The following is a 19,570-nucleotide window of genomic DNA, read 5'->3' as shown; positions in this document are numbered from 1 at the left end:
CAGCGCTGTTGGGAGTGATGCATTGTGGGCAGCTATCCCACAGAGCACCTCGTCCCATTTTGGCGCTGTGGGTTGTGGGAAGGGGACGGAAGGGTGCGGGTCATTCCGCTTCCTGTCCCAACGCCCCGTGGTGCTTTACTACACATTCCAAGCAGTTTGGCGCCATTGTGAGTCTGCAGCGCGATTTCTGTTACAAATGGAGCCTGAGCTGCTGAGGACCTTGCTGATGAATGTTGCCAGCACATCACGTTTGGCAGTTGAGCTATTCCTTCAGCTGCAAAGTGACAGTGAGGAGTCAGACGATGATATTGATTTGCCTGACGCGCAAGACACTAAATTGCTTGTGGCAGTAACGGACGTGCTCAGCACCATGGAACGCCGCCTTTGGGCTCGGGAAACAAGCACTGAGTGGTGGGATCACATCGTCCTGCAAGGCTGGGATGACGAGCAGTGGCTGCAGAACTTTCGGATGAGAAAAGCCACTTTCATGGGACTGTGTGAGGAGCTCGCCCCCACCCTGTAGTGCAAGGACACGAGATTGAGAGCTGCCCTGCCAGTGGAGAAGCGGGTGGCTATTGCAGTCTGGAAGCTGGCAATTCCAGATGGCTACCGATCGGTTGCGAATCAGTTTGGAGTGGTAAAGTCGACCGTTGGAATAGTGTTGATGCAAGTTTGCACAGCCATTAATCGCACCCTGCTAAGAAGAACTGTGACTCTTGGGAACGTGCAGGACATTGTGGATAGCTTTGCAGAAGTGGGTTTCCCTAACTGTGGAGAGGCGATAGATGGGACGCATATTCCTATTCTGGCACCACCCCAACTGGCATCCGAGTACATTAATCGCAAGGGGTATTTCTCTGTGGTTCTCCAAGCGCTTGTGGATCACCGTGGGCGTTTCACTGACATTTACTCAGGATGGCCTGGAAAGGTGCATGATGCACGCATCTTTCGGAACAGTGCCCTGTTCAGGAAGCTGCAGGCCAGGACTTTTTTCCCAGACCGCAAGATCACAGTTGGGGACGTCAAAATGCCCATTGTGATCCTTGGAGACCCCGCTTACCCCTTAATGCCTTGGCTCATGAAACCGTATACAGGGAAGCTTGACAGGAGCAAGGACCAGTTCAACTACAGGCTGAGCCGGTGCAGAATGACTGTGGAGTGTGCTTTTGGCCTTTTAAAAGGACGCTGGAGGTGTCTCTATGGGAAGCTAGATTTGGGGGAAAGCAGCATCCCCGCTGTTATATCCGCGTGCTGTACCCTCCATAATATTTGTGAAGGGAAGGGTGAAACATTCAGTGAGGAATGGACCTCCGAGGTTCGACGCCTAGAGGCTGAATTTGCACAGCCAGAGAGCAGGGCTACTAGAGAGGCCCAGCACAGGGCATCAAGGATTAGGGATGCCTTAAGGGAGCAATTTGAGGCTGAAAGCCAACAGTAATGTTTGGTGCCTTGCACGGGTGTGAAGTGCAGTGGTTACAATGATTTGCTGTGCCTGTTTTTCCCTTGGGGTACAGTATTTCTCACTTTCTGCAATAATAAAAAATGTTTTAAAAGCCAAGAAATCATTTATTCAAAATACAGTACATAAAAGGGCAGGAGGGTAGGATGGTGGACTGTACATTCAGAGGTTTGAATATGTTGTGCCTGGATTGCTGTGCAATGCCTGCTGCACTTCAGGATTAATATGCTGCATGGTGATGGGGGTTGAGCGCATAGGGTAAGGGTTGTAGTTCTCAGGGCTGGTAGGTGAACGTACAGGTGTTGGGGGCAGCTGGTGGTGGTAAGAACCAGGATGCTGGAGAAGGGAGTTTGAACAAACACTGGGGCACAAGGGAGAGAGCCTTGAGGGGGGCGTTAGCACGGTAGTGATCTGCCTGCACGGATACGAGTGACTGCATACAGTCCGTTTGGCGCGCCAGGAGGCTTATCAGCTGCTTTGTGCTTTTCTTGGTAGCCAATTCCTTTCTCCTGCTTTGTGTTTCCATCCACTCATGCATTTTCTCTCTCCAGTCCTGCAGCCTCTTACTCTCTCTGGCATACTGATTCATAACTGCTTTCACCAAATCTTCGTTGCTTTTCCTTGGCTTGCGCCTCAAGTTCTGTAGTCTTTGAGAAGGCTGTGATAGGGCCAGAGGATTCAAGGACACTTAAAAAAACAGAAATAGAAACATTTAATACAGAGCCTACATTGTTTATTATCACAGTGAAGGAGTTTGTAGCATCATTTACACATAGCAAACATAGCACAGAGAGGCCACAGCAGCGAAGACATGGTGAGTAATGGAGTGAGTGTTTCTGCCACGACTTACCTGGAAAGGGGATCTGCTTGTGTCAGGGCTCACTGGGGTTTCTGTGCATTGGGGAAAGCAGAGAGCAGCTGTGGGGAAAGTGCACTGAACACCACCCCCACAATTGCCACAGCAGTTACTCCTCTGGGAAGGGGATCTGCTTGTGTCAGGGCTCACTGGGGTTTCTGTGCATTGGGGAAAGCAGAGAGCAGCTGGGGGGGACCTGCACTGAACACTATCCCTACATTTTCAACAGGATTTTCTACTGCCAGATATATCACTGCTGCATGTTACCTGGGAAGAGAGGGAGGGTCTTCTACAGCAATGTGGATTCCGCCCTGGTCCCTATGCAGCTAGCCTGTGTGCAGCAATGGTCCCCCCACCCCTCGCTGCACAGTGGCGCGGACGGGTTAGCCTGACTGGGACAAGGACCACGGTGGCTCTCCCTATAAACTTGCGCAAGCACATTGCCCATGCTCTGGCTGAAACTTTTGAAGAGATTACCGAGGCCGATTACAGAGACATGTTAGACCAAATCAATGGGCTATTCCTCACCTAGGCATGCATGCAGCCATAACCCCCCCCCCTCCTCTCCCAAAACATTTCCATCCTTAAAATAAAAGCTACCAGGAACCCGCTCCTCTGCTGCTTCTTCACCAACAAGTTCCAGCTGCTGCGACTGGCTAGCTTCCTCCTGGCTTGAGAAGAGCTCCTGGCTGCATGCCTCCTGGGACTCCGGGGTGTCTCCCTCCACCCCAGTAGCTTCACTCTCAGCTTCCTCTACACTCTCCCCCACTTCTCCCTGCTCTGAACTCTCCATCGTGCTCCTCGGATTGGCAGTGGGGTCACACCCAAGTATGGCATCCAGCTCCTTGTAAAAACGGCAGGTTGTGGGGGCAGCTCCTGAGCGGCGGTTTCCCTCACGGGCTTTGCAATAGGCACTGCGCAGCTCCTTTACTTTAACCCTGCACTGCAATGCGTCCCGTTCGTGGCCCCTTTGCAGCATGGACTTTGATATCTGGCCATAGGTATCATAATTTCTACGGCTGGAGTGCAGCTGTGACTGCACAGCTTCCTCACCCCAAACACTGATGAGGTCCTGCAGCTCGGAAGTGTTCCATGCTGGGGCTCGTTTGGGGCGTGGAGGCATGGTCACTGATTGATTGATTGCACTCCACACCTGGCTGAGCAAACAGGAAGGGGATTTTTAAAATTCCCGGGGCATTTAAAGGGTGGGTCACCTGAGCCCAGGGCAGTGGAGTGCGAAACGATGAGCAGAGTGGCTGAAAAGGTATGCTGGGATACCTCCTAATACCCTGGAGGCCAATAAAAGTGCTTTTGGTGGCCACACTTGATGACCAGTGCTGCATCACAGGCGCTGGAATCGCTACACCCCAAGCAGACCAGGTGTACAGCCAGCGCTGCAACCAGGGAGTTGCAGCGCTGACCGTGCTTTGCAAGTGTGGACACAGAGTGAATTGCAGCTCTGTAACCCCATCACCAGTGCTGCAACTCTCCAGTGTAGCCAAGCCCTGTGTACCTTCTCCAACTATCTCTACCGGCTTTTTGGGCTTTGAAGGCCATTTGCAAGGCATCTGTTGGAGGAGACATTACATCCATTGTGTGCTGCTTTAATCTGCCCTGTGGCATATCTTCCACCACTGAGGGCCCGTGCCCTGGTTTACACCAGCATAAACCAGGAGTGGTTTTAGCCCACTGTAGCTGCATAAACATGAAACCTCATCATGACAAAAGTTGATACTGTCTGATGACTGCTTGGCAGCCTGTGTGAAGTGAGTTAGGAGTCTCAGTACGGTTTCCTAGCACAAAATCCAATGAGGTAGTTGGTAAAAGTTTGCTGGTAACCTCAGTAGGGAGAGTGGGGACTGAATGGATATTTAAACTTAATTATTCTCTCCCTAGTATAGGTGATCTCTCTGATGCAGGGTTGAGGCTTGTTAGTGGGGCAGTGTGGGGAAGCTTACATTGCCACTCTCCATGCTTAACCTATTTTGTGAGTAGACAGAGAACTTAATTCTCCAGAAACGTCAACATAGCACCTTTCACAGGCAGCAAATCTATGCAAAAAAACAAAAAATAAAAACACAAAAGAATAACCCTCAAGATCTAATTACCTTTGTCCAGCCTTGATACTAACACACATTAATGTTCAAAACCTGAATACGAACTCAATCCAGCACCAGATATTTAGAGCAATGAGTACTGGCAGAGTATTCAGCTACCTACAGCTTATGTGTTCTATTCAAATTTCTATGTTAAAAGAAAAGAGAGAAGAAATTGCATTCTTAAAGCTGAAGCATGTTTGATTTTACCTGAAATCAGTAGCTATTACATTAATTTCTACTATTTCAGTTAAACACAATAAGGAAAATATTGATACTTGGAGAAAGACTTTTGACTGAGTGTCTCAGAGGATGGGCAATGGGATATGTACCTGTCATTTGTAGGTCAAAGTTTCAAACACAGCCTAGTTCAGAAGTGACTAAGACAGAGGCCAAAAAGTTTGCCCGCCCGAGGGCCGCATTGGGTTTCTGAAATTTTATGGAGGGCCAGTTAGGGGAGGCAGTGCCTCCCCAAACAGCCAGGCATGGGCCGGCCCCATCCAATCCCCCGTGTTCCCCTATGGCCCCCCGGGACTCCTACCCCATCCACCTGTGGGACCTCTGCCCCTTGCTGCCCCATCCAACCCCCCCTTCCTGACTGCCCCCCGACTCGTGCCGCCATTCAACCCCCCTCTTCCCCCTGCCCTGACCCCTCCCGAACTCCTCTGCCCTCTATCCAACACCGCCCCCCCACTCCCTTACCGCACTGCGTGGAGCACTGGTGGCTGGCAATGCTACGGTTGTGCCTCCCAGAGCACCGAGGACAGGCAGCCATGCCACCCGTCTGGAGCCAGCCATGACACCACACACCACAGAGCATCGGGTCAGGAAAAGTCACTTTATGCAAAATTGAAATTTTCCATGGGAAAATTGAAATTTTTCCATCAGAAAATCATTCACAGCTCCGTGGTGCCCTCACTGCTCAGCAGCCTGCCAGGCTGTCATAAACAGATAAGTAAGAGTTAATAGAACAAAAGTACTACATATCTCTTTTTCCTGGAAAGGGTTAACAAGAACAGTGAGCCTGGCTGTCACCTGACCAGAGGACCAATCAGAGGACAGGATACTTTTAAATCTTGAGGGAGGGAAGTTTTGTGTGTGCTGTTAGTTTTTGGTTGTTGTTCACTCTGGGGGCTCAGAGGGATCAGACGTGCAACCAGGTTTCTCTCCAATCTCTCCAATACAGGCTCTTATAAGTTCAGAATAGTGAGTACTAGACAGATAAAGCGAGTTAGGCTTATGGTTGTTTTCTTTATTTGCAAATGTGTATTTGGCTGGAAGGAGTTCAAATTTGTATTTTGTTGAAAGGATTTTAATTTGTACTTGTATACTTAGGCTGGGAGGGTGTTCCCAGTGTCTATAGCTGAAAGACCCTGTACCTATTCCATATTAAATTTACAAAGATAATTTTACTGTTTTTCTGTCTTTAATTAAAAGTTTTTCTTGTTTAAGAACCTAATTGTTTTTTTTATTCTGGTGAGACCCCAGGGGACTGGGTCTGGATTCACCAGGGAATTGGTGGGGAGAAAGGAGGAAAGGGGGAGAGAGAGAGGCTAATTTCTCTCTGTGTTAGGATTACTGTCTCTCTCAGGGAGAGTCTGGGAGGGAGAGAGAGAAGGAGGGGGGAAGGTGAATTTTCCTCTCTGTTTTAAGATTCAAGGAGTTTGAATCACAGTAATCTTCCAGGGTAACCCAGGGAAGGGAAGTCTGGGAGAGGCAACAGTGAGGGAAAGGGTTTACTTTCCTTGTGTTAAGATCCAGAGGGACTGGGTCTTGGGGGGTCCCAGGGCAAGGTTTTGGGGGGGACCGGAGTGTACGAGGCACTGGAATTCCTGGTTGGTGGCAGCGCTACAAGTACTAAGTTGGTAATTGAGCTTAGAGGAATTCATGCTGGTACCCCATCTTTTGGACGCTAAGGTTCAGAATGGGGAATTATACCATGATACAGACTGAAATTTTAAACAAATTGTTTCCAAACAGAATGAGAAATTGAAATTTCCTGTCACCAGGAATTCCAATCATTTGTTTTGAAAAAGTCAAAACACTTCATTTTTGCCTTTTTGAAATGTTTGAGGCTGCCTGAACTCCTCTGCCATCTGAAAGCTCCAGCGCCCAGACTCCCCAAGTTGCCCGGGCTCCAAGCAGCTCAGGAGCCTCAGAAGTGTTTCAGAAAGATTGAACTGAAATGTTGTTTTGACATTTTCTAAACAAAATGTTGAAATTGCTGTTCCATGGGAAATTTTGATTTTTTTTAAATGTTCAGAATTTAATGCAGAATGAGAATTCCGGTTTCCAGCCAGCTCTAGAGTGCATCTAAGGAAGAATTTGGCCCCTGTGTGTGTGTGTATATATAGGATATAAAAAATAACTTCTAACAAAGTACTGTGGTGTTAAAACTGCAGCATAAAGCAATTAAAGTATTCAAGCTAACGGGGGCCCTGGTGCAGCAGGGCTCAGGCAAGCTGCCTGCATGCCGGGGCCCCATGTCGCTCCCAGAAGCAGCTGGCTGCTGACATGTCTCTGCGGCTCCTGCCGGGGAAGGGGGGGGAGGCAAGTCCACATGCTGCCCCCATCCCTGCAGCTCCTATTGGCTGAGGACAGCGCTTGCGGGGGCAGGCAGTGCACGGAGACATGCTGTCCCCCAACATAGCTGCCACCATTGTTGGTGTAGATTAATTAAGTCGATGAGAGAGCTCTCTTCTGTCGGCTTAGACCAGCTAAACAAGAGAGCTTCCAGTGGCACACCTGCATAGGTGCACTGCTCCGCTGTAAACTCTCGAGTATAGCCATAGCCTAAGTGGAGAGACAGCAGAGAGGAAAAGAAAGGTCCTTTAAGGACAGATTCTTAGGGGGGAAATCTCAAAAGTGCAGTTGAAAGTCAATGAGAGTTGGGTACCTAACTGCTATTTGTGTCTTTGAAAATCTTAGCCGTTACTTTGCTATAGATATAAAGTTAATGGATTGACTTAAACATTAACTGCATTGGTGTGGTTTGATTATTTCCTCTGGGTTAGTTTATGGAATAATTTTGAAGTACCATAAGCAATTTAAAGGAGTAATCTTTAAAAGGTAGAAAAAAGGCAATTGTTTTCATCACTGTACTGTTTGGCTTGTTCTTTTCTTACCCTTATTTTATACAGTGCTGCAATGTGCTGAGAATGCATTGCCATATCTCTAGGTAGACACACAAACACGGAATACAAGAGCCTGATCAAAATGAAGGCAGACCAGTTACACAAGACCTTTGTAAAGACTCCCTTGGATTTACTGCAAAATACCATATCTGGTCATGATATCATCAATCCATGATACTTAGTTATCACAATAGAGCCATTACATCAATGAACCATGTTACTTCATAATATCAATGCAAACCATTGACACAGTGCACTCTTGCAGGTCAGAATCAGCCTGTTAAATGTATAGCAGACACCAAACCCCTCTTTGAAACTGAGAATGAGCTTGCTTGTTATAGTCAACTGTGACAGGACACACTTGCTCTGCACTGGTACCTTGAGGGTTAACTCTACTCTGTGGACCAAGGAGCCACGCATGCTCCAGCTAGAGACTACATATAAGGCTTATTCAGAGCTGACTGCTGAGGAGGGAGGACACATGCTGTGAGCTCCAGCCTGGAAACTGGGGAAGCCTCAGACAGTGGAAGCCAGGGACGCTGAGACTCCGCAGGCTTCTGGGAGCTGCACTAACGGAGGAGCCCAGACGCACTGGGGCCACTGCATCAGCAACATGGTAGGAAGTAGCTCCTGGGGACTAGTTATTGTGCTGCGTGGGGTCAGCGTGTTTCAGGCGGATTCCCCGCTGACCCTGTGGTGGGCGTACTTGCCATTGATGGCCCTGAGCTGGGACCCGGTGGAGCAGGGAAGGACTGGGTCCCCCTGCCCAGCCGCCACACCTCTCTCTTCCCCGCAGGTTGCGGCCCACTTCCCATATCCGCCTCCAGGCCAAACAGCCCTGCTGAAGAGGACCATTATACTGACTCTGGCAATTAGACTGACTCTGACCACTAGGCCACACAGCCCTGAGAGAGGACAGCCATATTGACTTTTACCCTTAGGCCAAGCTATGATAGACAAGGGATGGTTGTATAGACTCAGCTACGGGTCCATCAATACCCCCACCTCCTCCCAAGAAGGGACGGGGTACACTTGCCCTACGACATCAACCTTTCAAAATTTATCTGTCCAACCATTTGTCTTGAACTAAGAATGATATCTGTCACCATTTCTGTTGATCAGAATTTTGACTTCCTGTGTTTTCATCCCAAATTCACATTCTTGGTTCATATATTATTTTTTCTGATTATTAAGTCAACAAGATTAGGTGGTCAGCAAAGGCAAGAAGGCCACCTGTGAGTCTGCGTTACATGAAGAACACTATGTTCTATTTTGTCTTGTTACCCTCTTCTTCCTGGTCAAGCAGCAAAGAGTCCTGTGGCACCTTATAGACTAACAGACGTATTGGAGCATGAGCTTTCGTGGGTGAATACACGAAATTGACCCACGAAAGCTCATGCTCCAATACGTCTGTTAGTCTATAAGGTGCCACAGGACTCTTTGCCGCTTTTACAGATCCAGACTAAGGGTATGGCTACACTTGAAACTTCAAAGCGTTGCCGCAGCAGCGCTTTGAAGTGCAAGTGTGGTCGCAGCACCAGCGCTGGGAGAGAGCTCTCCGAGCGCTGCACGTACTCCACATCCTGATGGGGTTTAGCTTGCAGCGCTGGGAACCGCGCTCCCAGCGCTGCGGCACTGTTTATACTGGCGCTTTACAGCGCTGTATCTTGCAGCGCTCAGGGGGGTGTTTTTTTCACACCCCTGAGTGAGAAAGTTGCAGCGCTGTAAAGCGCCAGTGTAGCCAAGGCCTAACACGGCTACCCCTCTGATACTTGACTTCCTGTTCAAGGTTTTTGAAAACAAAGCTCTAGTTAGAGTAAGTAGTGAAATGCTCCATCTCCTATTTCAATCTGAACTCTTTATTTCCCTTTGTTTGAAGCGTAAATGTCACACTCCCGTTCGTATGCAGTGGTTTCCATTATAAAGGCATTCTTTGTCAATTGATGCCACATAGCTCCCTCTATTTCCTGTACTAGCCCTGGGTGGCAACTGTGACATGTCAGATACACTAGCTGTTGGCAAAGGTGGAAAACTTCTTAAATAGTGACCACTGTAGGTGTGTATGTGGGTCTTTCACAGCTTCTTAATTCAGTGTCAGGCTACTTTAAAACACAGTATATACATCAATAATTCAAAAGCCTTTTTTATAATACACAAAAGTTGTATTCAGTAGCAGTTTAATTTGGTTTCTGTTGAACTTAATGCATTCTTTTCTGGTCATCAATGTTTGGAAAAATGCTGCTGAATATCTGACAGCTTTCAAGGCTAATTAAAGTGCTGAAGGCCCTTCAGGTGTATTTATTGGTAATGTTATGAAGATCTTTTATATTACTAACTTTACTCTAATCATTAGAGTCTAATGGGTCTGCCCTGATGTCCTTTATTTTTTCCAGTCTTATGAATTAAGAAGCTAGGAGAAAATTGGTAACTGAGTTATAAACACCTGAAAAATTGGGCTTATAATGGAAACATTGACAAAAACCCATAATTATCTCAGCATTGGCAGGTGCTGCTGCAGTGATTACAGTGATTTTATATAAATAAACTCTTGAATCTAGCATTTGGGCTCTAATGGGAACAAATTTTATGTATATTTTCTGCCATATGATCTCCCAAATGTTACTTGAAAGTATATTACTACATAATTATTACCATCTAGTTAGTTACTTAGTGTTCATAGAGCCAAATTTCTGAACTCCATTTGTACCTGTGAAACCTCACAGGAGTCAGTGAGGTTGCACTGGTGTAACCGAGGGCATAATTTAACGCACAGTGTGATTTCCACCGTGGAATCAGAAAACTTGAGAAGGTGCCCTATAAGGTGAGGGGGAAGGGCCATAACAGGATCAGTAAAGCTGAAAAAGCCAAGACATTCTTCTGTGCAGATCCATCCAAATACAAAGGGCTACTGCACTTAAGGTGCCCTAAAAGGATGACATAAAATGTACATAAAAAGATTTAACTTGAGTATTTAGGGATTCGCCAGGACAGACAAGTGGATTTTCAGGCACAAATATTTGCAAGTACAGTAGAACCTCAGAGTTGCGAACACCTTGGGAATGGAGGTTTTTCATAACTCTGAACAAAACGGTTGTTCTTTCAAAAGTTTACAACTGAACATTGACTTAATACAGCTTTGAAACTTTGCTGTGCAGAAGAAAAATGCTGATTTTAATCGTCTTAATTTAAATGAAACAAGCACAGAAACCTTTTCCTTACTTTGTCAAATCTTTTTTTAAACTTTCCCTTTATTTTTTTGGTGGTTTGTTTAACACAGTTCTGTGCTGTACAGTGGGTTTTTTTTCCTCTGCTGCCTGACTGTGTACATCCGGTTCCAAATGAGGTGTGTGGTTGACTGGTCAGTTCATAACTCTGGTGTTCATAACTCTGAAGTTCTACTGTACCATTTTGCACCTGCAGTTTAGGTCACTTTGATGTTTTGGGGGGGCATATTCAAGGAGTTGAATGTCTAAATGACCTTTGCGCCTGCAAAAATACAGGTCCAGTTAAGGCTGAGCTGAAAACGAGGCCCTCACTATCAGCTTACATAAACAGGGATGAAATTCAGACTATATATTTCCTCCCTCACTTTCACATGTGGCTGAGACAACTTGTGAGTATGTTAAAGTCTTCAGTAGCACCTGAGCTCACAAGTCAATTAAGTGCCTAAATCACTTAAACACATTTGAAATTTTACTCCTAATCACTATGATGGTCACTGAATATTGTCACTGTTCTAAAATTTGTGTACTTTCTCCCAGTTTAAACTATGCTATGAACAGCCTCTAAAAACATGAACACCATTTCCATTTCCATTGTGTTAACATTTAGAGATCTAGAGAAAGGGGTTGGCTGCACTGACCTTTAATGAAAATGAGTGCCCCTAACTTGTGTCATGTTATTAGAAGACTGAATGTTAAATGATAAATCGCTTTGTTTATCTCCTGTATGTTGTGTAATGGATTTTTTGACTGCTTGTAGAAATGTTTGAGTGAAGTCTTTCAAATGTTTGCCCTATGATCATAAGGAAAAAGTGTGTTAGGATATCTCATCCCTAGGGAATTTTTGTTCACATCACAATCACACAGCACAACTTGCAGTTGTTCCTTCTCAGGAGAGAGCCTGGAATGAGTAGGTGGGTACTGCAGGCCAGGGTTGGAGAGTATTGACCATGCTGTGAGGCAGCAGCTACAGGACCTGTTCACAGAATGCCCAGATTTATCCATTGCTCTGAGTCTGTTGTTCTATTAGTGCCTCTCTCTCTCTCTCTCTCTCTCTCTCTCTCTCTCTCTCTCTCTCTCTCTCTCTCTCTCTCTCTCTCTCTCTCTCTCTCTCTCAAAAAAATCAATCGCTCATACTCTGTCAAGCTTTTCTTTATTGAACAGAAGTTGAGTAATAATTTTTACATATTGTAGTAATACTGATTCCAAACCCACAATGTTGTTTCAATAACAAAAGGCTTTGAAATGTGATTCACCTTTCTAATGATTTTATGTAACATAAATAATGGCCTTGGATTTTAGAGCGTCTGCATATACAGACATAGCTGACTTTGTAGCACAGAAATACAAATAAATAACTTCGGCCAGTGCTGCTTCTTTTATGTGTGTATGACTAATAGTCTTTAAATATGAACTTTTTATTTCATGGAAAGAATTTGCACACACTGCAATATAGATAAGAGGAGTAAAGTGCTTCAGTGTAAGATTTGGTGGTTGCTATGATGCAGCTTTTCATAATTCTAGCCACATAGAAAAGCTGTTTTTGCAGTATGTAGAAGAGCCATGGCTTTAAAATACAGACCAACATTAAAGGATTTTGAAATGAGCAGAAAGTGTCCATATTTCTTTTGTGAATAAGTCCTTTATTTTGGTATCCATAGGGATGGCTATTCTCTTCTCCAAATCCTTTCTCCACAGTAGAAATCAGCAGGGACATGGTGACTTATCTGAATGTTAAGAGGCTGAAAAGCTTTAGAAGAGTCATTGCAATTTGTTATAGAATGCATGCAGAATAGAAGCACAGATTTGGAGTTGTTATGGCTCACTATCACAAAAGGGAGATTATAAGGTTTCTTACAAATTTTCAACCCCCACAACTGAGGAAGTTTCAAAACTTTTCCCAGTTTTTGCTCCTCAACCAGATGTGGTGCCGTAGGCAAGCAAGCCTCATTTTTAGTCATTCGCTGGCTTGGTCAGGAAATTTTTGACTTAATGTTTTTCATTAGAAAATTTGGATTCATCTAAACCAAAAGTTTTTGCAGGAACATATCAGTTTTAACCAAACTATAATTGGAAAAGGTTTCTCGGGTCCAGCATGGAATTTGGGTTGGGGGGAGGGGGTTGGAGGGAGAAGGAGAGCACTTCACTGCAGAATAGCTTGGTGATCAGGGAACTCACCTGGATCTAGTCCCTGATCTGAAACAGGCAGATCAGGGATTTGAACCCCTGCCTGATTCAAACCAGGAACTCCCACATCCTAGTCAAGTATCCTGACTTCCAGTTTACTGGCTGTTCTGGAGTGGAGTGCTCTCTCTCTCTCTCTCTCTCTGAATTTTTTCATCAAATGTTTTTTGAAAGATCTTACGTTCATCCTGATGCAGCATTGGACATTTTTTTAAAACACAAAAGTGTTCATGAGATGGGAAAACCATTCCCCACCAAGCTCTATCATATCTGCCCTTCTCACAGTCTCTGAGTTCCTATACAGAAATTTAAAGCATTAGGCTTACCATAAACCTGCACGTGCAATTGTGGTAGCTCTGTGATACTCTCAGCACTAGAATTCATGGTGCTAACTTGCAAGAGCTTGATACTTTCATAAAAGTGGTAATGAGACCTGATGGCATGGTGGCTAGTGAGCACATGCCTCTAGTGCACAACGCTAAGTTACTTAGCATGGTGCTAAAATGTATGCCAGAGCCATGGAGCAATTTTTGCTAGCGCTCCCAATGTTGCTAACACTGCCGCAGATACACTGGTGATAACGGTGTTAGGAATTTTCATAAACATTCCCTAGTGTGAGTACAGCCTTGGAGAGGAAAAAGTGAAGCCACTAAAGTGCAGTCTCATCCAGTCCCGTCAACAGCTGCAGGCAAGTCACTATTGTTGTGGTCAGTGGTATCGATGGCTGCTGACAGATGTAAAAGAAAAAAAAGTCAGCATGGATTGCTGACTTCTGCTCACGACTAGATCATCATCTATCTAATGATACTAATTCATTTTCCATGCTACAGTTCAGCCGAAAGGAGCATTGAAAAGGGTCAAGGAAATAATTTTGTTGCAAGCTTTTCTACCACATAAAGGAAAGCTTAGGAACAGAGTGGTAGTTGGGAAGATTGTCAACTTGAAGACATGGTTTCTTGAGTATTAATTTAATAACTGCTCATTTAAGGGAAGCAAGCATTTGAACGCTGTCCTAAGCTAGGAGCAATTACAACTAATAGTGGGCATCCCGCCCTCTCTCCTCTCCCATGCACATGAACTCGATTTTATCCATCATGAAGACCATGTGTACATGTTGGAGGTTGAAGGCCAAACCTTCCAACACTCCAGAACATTAGTGGACAAATCTGAATGAAACTCAGCAAGAGAAGATGTAGCATTTTTCCCTTTCTGACACAGTTCTAATGCCATGGGTGCAAATAGTGCTATCAATCATGCTATTGATCCATAAAGTGGAAGAAACTCTCATAGTGGGAAGAAATGCTGAAAGCTGTTTTTGAGTAAAGGTTGACTGAATTCGTGGATTTACCAGGTTCTTCTTCGAGTGATTGCTCACATCCATTCCAGTTAGGTGTGCGCGCCGTGCGTGCACGTTCGTCGGAAACTTTTTTACCCTAGCAACTCCAGTGGGCCGGCAGGTCGCCCCCTGGAGTGGCGCCGCCATGGCGCCCAATATATATCCCTGCCGGCCCACCCGCTCCTCAGTTCCTTCTTACCGCCGTGTCGGTCGTTGGAACTGTGGAGCGCGGCATAGCTGTCCTCCACGTCCCTAGCTCTCCTTGTTCTCTATCGTTATCTCTATTGTAGTTGTTAATTAGATTGTTAAGTGTAGATAGTAGTAGTTAAGTGATAAGTAGTTTGTAAATAGTTCTTCGCCGGGGGCTTAGCCCTTCCCGGCACCCGGCACCGGGCTCATGCCTGGTTCGCCGGGCTTCAAGCAGTGTGCGGCCTGCAAGAAGCCCATGCCTACCAGCGATCCCCACGACGCGTGCCTGAAGTGCCTGGGGGAATCGCACAGATCCGACAAGTGCCGCATCTGCAAGGCTTTTAAGCCAAGGACTAAGAAGGAGAGGGATCAAAGGCTCCGGACTCTCCTTATGGAGGCGGCACTTGACCCGGCGGCTTCGCAGGCCGTGATGTCGGCGCCGGCACCGGATCGCACCGGCACCGAGAAGACTCCCCGGCACCGACCTTCTCCGGCACCGGGGACAGAGCCTAGGCCGTCGAAGTCCATTACTCCGGCCAGGCAGACCCGAGTGGAGCGCCCGGCCTCAACATCGGCCGCGGCGCCGCCGGCACCGTCGACTCCGGGCCCGGCGGGTCCGTCGAGTCCGGTGCCGCCAAGCTCCCCCCATGACATCTGGGGTCGAGATAGTGGTGCCATCCACACCAGAGACCTTCACCTCGGCACGGGACCTCATAGCCATGACCGAGCCCACTCAGCTACCACCCCCGGTACCTCCGGTGCGGGTCGTGTCCAGAGGCAAGCCTATGATGTCGGCACCGTCTCGGGACTCACGTTCTCGATCCAGGTCCCGACGTCACGGTCGCTCCAGATCCCGCCGCCGCTCGCAGTCCCGGCACCGCTCCCCTCAGCGGTACCGGTCGCACTCGCGGCGCCGGTCGACATCGAGACGATCGCGGTCAGACTCCAGCCGCCGTTACCGGCACTGCGATTCCAGGAGCCGATCCAGACATTATTCGCCGCACCGGTCGACCTCCCGGCGCCGAGCTGGTGGCAGGTCCCGGTCCCGGTCGACCTCCCGGCACCGAACCGGTGGCAGGTCCCGATCCCGGCACCGAAGCGGCGCCCGGTACCGGTCCAGATCCCGGCACCGTGACAGAACCCGGTCCCGGTCCCGGCACCGATACGACTCCCGGCACCGGTCCCCGGCACCGAGAAGATCGCCCGTGCCGGCCCGCGCGGACCCTTACCATCCAGGATCCGCCCCGCCATGGCCCTCTAGACAGCCCTCCGTGTCTTCATTAACGGACAGTGGGTACGCGCTGGGCACCGACCGGCAGGCGGCGCTGTTCAGTGAGCCTCCACAGCAGGACCAAGGCCCGCAGCAATGGGGTTTCTGGACACCCTGGGCATATCATCAGGCCCAGGGCCCCCAGCAGCTCCCTGCTAGGCCGGCGACTGCGGAGCGCAGGGCACCTGAAGCCTCGTTGTCTCGCCCCCCTCCCTCCCCGGATGGGGAGGAAGGGTCCAAGCATCAAGACTCCGCTTTGGCTCCTGAGGCAGAGGCGGGGGCCGAGGGAGACCCCCCATTAGACACTCTCTTGCCGGGGGTCTCCTCATCCTCCTCCCCGGATGAAGCGGTGGCTGGGACCTCCTCCAACAGCCCCCCCCCGCTGGACCTCAGGGCGCACCAGGACCTCCTCAGGCGAGTAGCCCAAAATCTGAGTCTGCAAGCCGAGGAGGTCTCGGAGGTAGAGGACCCTATTGTGACCATCCTCTCGGCAGACGCTCCCACTAGGGTCGCCCTGCCGTTCATACGAACCATCCAGGCCAACGCCAACACCATCTGGCAGTCTCCGGCCTCCATTCCTCCCACTGCGAAGGGCGTCGAGAGGAAGTACATGGCTCCTTCTAAGGGCTACGAGTACCTCCACGTACACCCGACTCCGTGTTCCCTGGTGGTCCAATCCGTCAACGATAAAGAGCGTCACGGCCAGGAGGCTCCAGCCCCCAAATCCAGGGAGGCCAGGCGGATGGATCTCCTCGGCCGTAAGGTGTACTCGGCTGGGGCGCTGCAGCTCAGGGTCTCCAACCAGCAGGCCCTGTTAAGCAGATACGCCTTCAACTCCTGGGTGGCAGCAGATAAATTCAAGGAGCTGCTGCCACAAGATGCTCGTCAGGAGTTTACGGCCATCTTAGAGGAAGGCAAGAAGGTCGCACGCACGTCCTTGCAAGCCTCGTTGGACGCTGCGGATTCGGCTGCCCGTACCCTCGCGTCGGGTGTAACAATGCGTCGCCTCTCCTGGCTGCAGGTTTCCGGCCTTCCGCCGGAGCTCCAGCACACTATACAGGACCTTCCTTTCGAAGGCCAAGGATTATTCTCGGACAAGACAGACCCCAGACTCAAGAGTCTGAAAGACAACCGAGTCATCATGCGGTCACTTGGGATGCACACACCTGTGACGCAACGCAGACCCTTCCGGCCGCAGCAACAACAACAACAACAGCGCAGGCCGTATTCCCAGTTCCGCCAGCGGCAGGACCTTAACAGGCGCCGCGGCAGGAACGGAAGGCGCAGGCACTCGGGGAACCAAGGGGGGCAAAACCAAGGCTCCTCTAAGCCCCCGCCCGGACCCAAGCCTTCATTTTGAAGGTGCGCCCGAGGGCGCAGTAACAGTTTCCCCAATGGATCCTTTCCCCCCGTTTTCCAACCGCCTTTCGTTTTTCCTCCCAGCGTGGTCCCTAATAACATCAGACCGCTGGGTCTTACGCACGGTGCAGTCGGGATACCGCCTGCAGTTTGTTTCATTTCCTCCTCCCCGCCCCCCTTCCTCGTCCCTCTTCAGGGACCCCTCTCACGAGCAATTCCTTCGGCAGGAGGTGCAGACGCTCCTCGGCAAAGGAGCTATAGAGGCGGTGCCGGAGAACGAGAAAGGCAAGGGGTTTTATTCCCGCTACTTTCTGATCCCCAAGGCCAAGGGAGGCCTCAGGCCTATCCTCGACCTGCGAGAGCTCAACAAGTACCTGGTGAAGTTGAAGTTCCGCATGGTTTCCTTGGGGACCATTATCCCATCCCTGGATCCGGGAGACTGGTACGCCGCCCTCGACATGCAGGACGCGTATTTTCACATTGCTATCTGGCCACCCCACAGACGTTTCCTTCGCTTCGTTGTGGGGTCTCTGCATTACCAATTTGCAGTCCTCCCATTTGGCTTGTCCACGGCCCCGAGAGTGTTTACGAAATGCATGGCAGTTGTTGTGGCGCAGCTTCGGCGCAGTCGTATCCACGTGTTCCCGTATCTGGACGATTGGTTGATTCGGGGCACGTCGGAACAACAAGTCTGCAGCCATGTCCGTGTGATCACCGACATGTTCGCCACTCTGGGCCTCTTGGTGAACACAGACAAGTCCACCCTGGCCCCCACACAAAGGGTGGAATTCATCGGGGCCGTCCTGGACGCCACTGTGGGCAGGACCTTGCTGCCATTACAGCGGTTCCAGGCCTTGTCGGCAATCGTGCAACGGCTACAGACAGCCCCCTTGACGTCAGTGAGGACGTGTCTAACCCTGTTAGGCCACATGGCGGCCTGTACTTTCGTGACCAATTACGCTCGGCTCCGCATGAGGCCACTCCAGTTGTGGCTCATCAGTCATTACAGGCCGACAAGACAGCCACTAGATATGTTAATCACGATCCCCCAGAGGGTCTTAGACTCTCTCGGCTGGTGGCTGGACCAGTCAGTGTTGTGTGCGGGTCTCCCCTTCCACCCATCTCAGCCCTCGGTGTCCCTAACAACAGATGCCTCAGATCTCAGCTGGGGGGCCCACGCAGGGACCCTGAGGACGCAGGGCCTGTGGTCCCAGGAGGAGGTGGGGCTACACATCAACATGCGGGAGTTGAGAGCAGTCCGTCTTGCTTGTCAAACGTTCTGTCATCAGCTCCAGGGTCGTTGTGTCGCGGTGTTCACCGACAACACGACGACCATGTATTATATCAACAAGCAGGGCGGCACCAGATCCTCCTCCCTGTGCCACGAGGCGATACGACTCTGGGACTTTTGTGTAGCCCACTCCATTCACCTCATGGCTTCCTTCCTTCCCGGAGTACGGAACACGCTGGCGGATCGATTGAGCAGATCCTTCCTGTCACACGAGTGGTCCCTTCGCCCAGACGTCGCCCTCTCCATCTTCCGGAGGTGGGGTTATCCCCGGGTGGACCTCTTCGCGTCCAAGGGGAACAGGAAGTGCCAAGCGTTCTGCTCCTTTCAGGGCAGGGAGCCCGGGTCGATAGCGGATGCCTTCCTCATCCAGTGGTCGACCCACCTGTACTATGCGTTTCCCCCATTCCCGTTGGTCCACAGGGTCCTTCTGAAGGTGCGCAGGGACAGGGCTCACGTGATCATGGTAGCCCCGGCATGGCCCAGACAGCACTGGTACCCCATGCTGCTGGACCTGACCATAGCCGACCCAATTCCCCTGCCCCTTCATCCGGACCTGATTACCCAGGAGCACGGGACCCTCTGTCACCCGGACCTGCAGTCGCTGCACCTAGCGGCGTGGCTCCTGCGTGGCTGACTGGCTCTGAGCTGCGCTGTTCCACGCCGGTGAGGGAGGTGCTCTTGGGCAGCAGGAAGCCGTCCACAAGAGCGACATATTTGGCTAAATGGAAGCGCTTCTCCTATTGGTGCGTGGAGAGAAATCTCCGCCCTATGGAAGTTTCAGTAGCCGACATCTTAGACTACATTTGGTCCCTCAAAGGGCAAGGTCTGGCCATATCGTCGTTACGAGTCCACCTAGCAGCTATCTCCACCTTTCACCCAGGTGCGGATGGTCGCTCTGTTTTTTCCCACCCGACGGTGTCTAGATTCCTTAAGGGGCTGGAACGTTTATACCCTAACGTCCGTCCCCCTGCTCCAACCTGGGATCTTAACCTGGTGTTGTCCCGGCTCATGGGGCCCCCCTTTGAGCCGTTAGCTACTTGCTCCCTGCTTTACCTCTCCTGGAAGACGGCCTTTCTAGTAGCTATCACCTCAGCTAGACGGGTGTCGGAACTCCGGGCTCTTGTGGTAGACCCCCCATATACGGTCTTCCACAAGGACAAGGTGCAGCTGAGACC

The 19,570-nt window shown here is 49.6% G+C and overlaps 1 protein-coding gene across 1 annotated transcript; it reads right to left on the bottom strand.

Moving 5' to 3' along the window:
• Window positions 1-1,648: 1,648 nt before the first annotated feature.
• On the bottom strand, window positions 1,649-3,632 carry LOC127043857 (uncharacterized). Its single transcript, XM_050938080.1, has 2 exons — window positions 2,916-3,632; window positions 1,649-2,146 (listed from the first exon to the last, which is right to left on the bottom strand). The coding sequence occupies exons 1-2, from the start codon at window positions 3,436-3,438 to the stop codon at window positions 1,734-1,736; spliced, it is 936 nt and encodes a 311-aa protein (XP_050794037.1). The 5' UTR covers window positions 3,439-3,632; the 3' UTR covers window positions 1,649-1,733.
• Window positions 3,633-19,570: the final 15,938 nt, after the last annotated feature.

This window comes from Gopherus flavomarginatus, chromosome 2 (genome assembly GCF_025201925.1).
Source record: "Gopherus flavomarginatus isolate rGopFla2 chromosome 2, rGopFla2.mat.asm, whole genome shotgun sequence".
Classification (NCBI taxonomy): Eukaryota; Metazoa; Chordata; order Testudines; family Testudinidae; genus Gopherus; species Gopherus flavomarginatus.
Note: the sequence above shows the minus strand (reverse complement) of the source record. Positions and strands in the feature narration are given on the sequence as shown.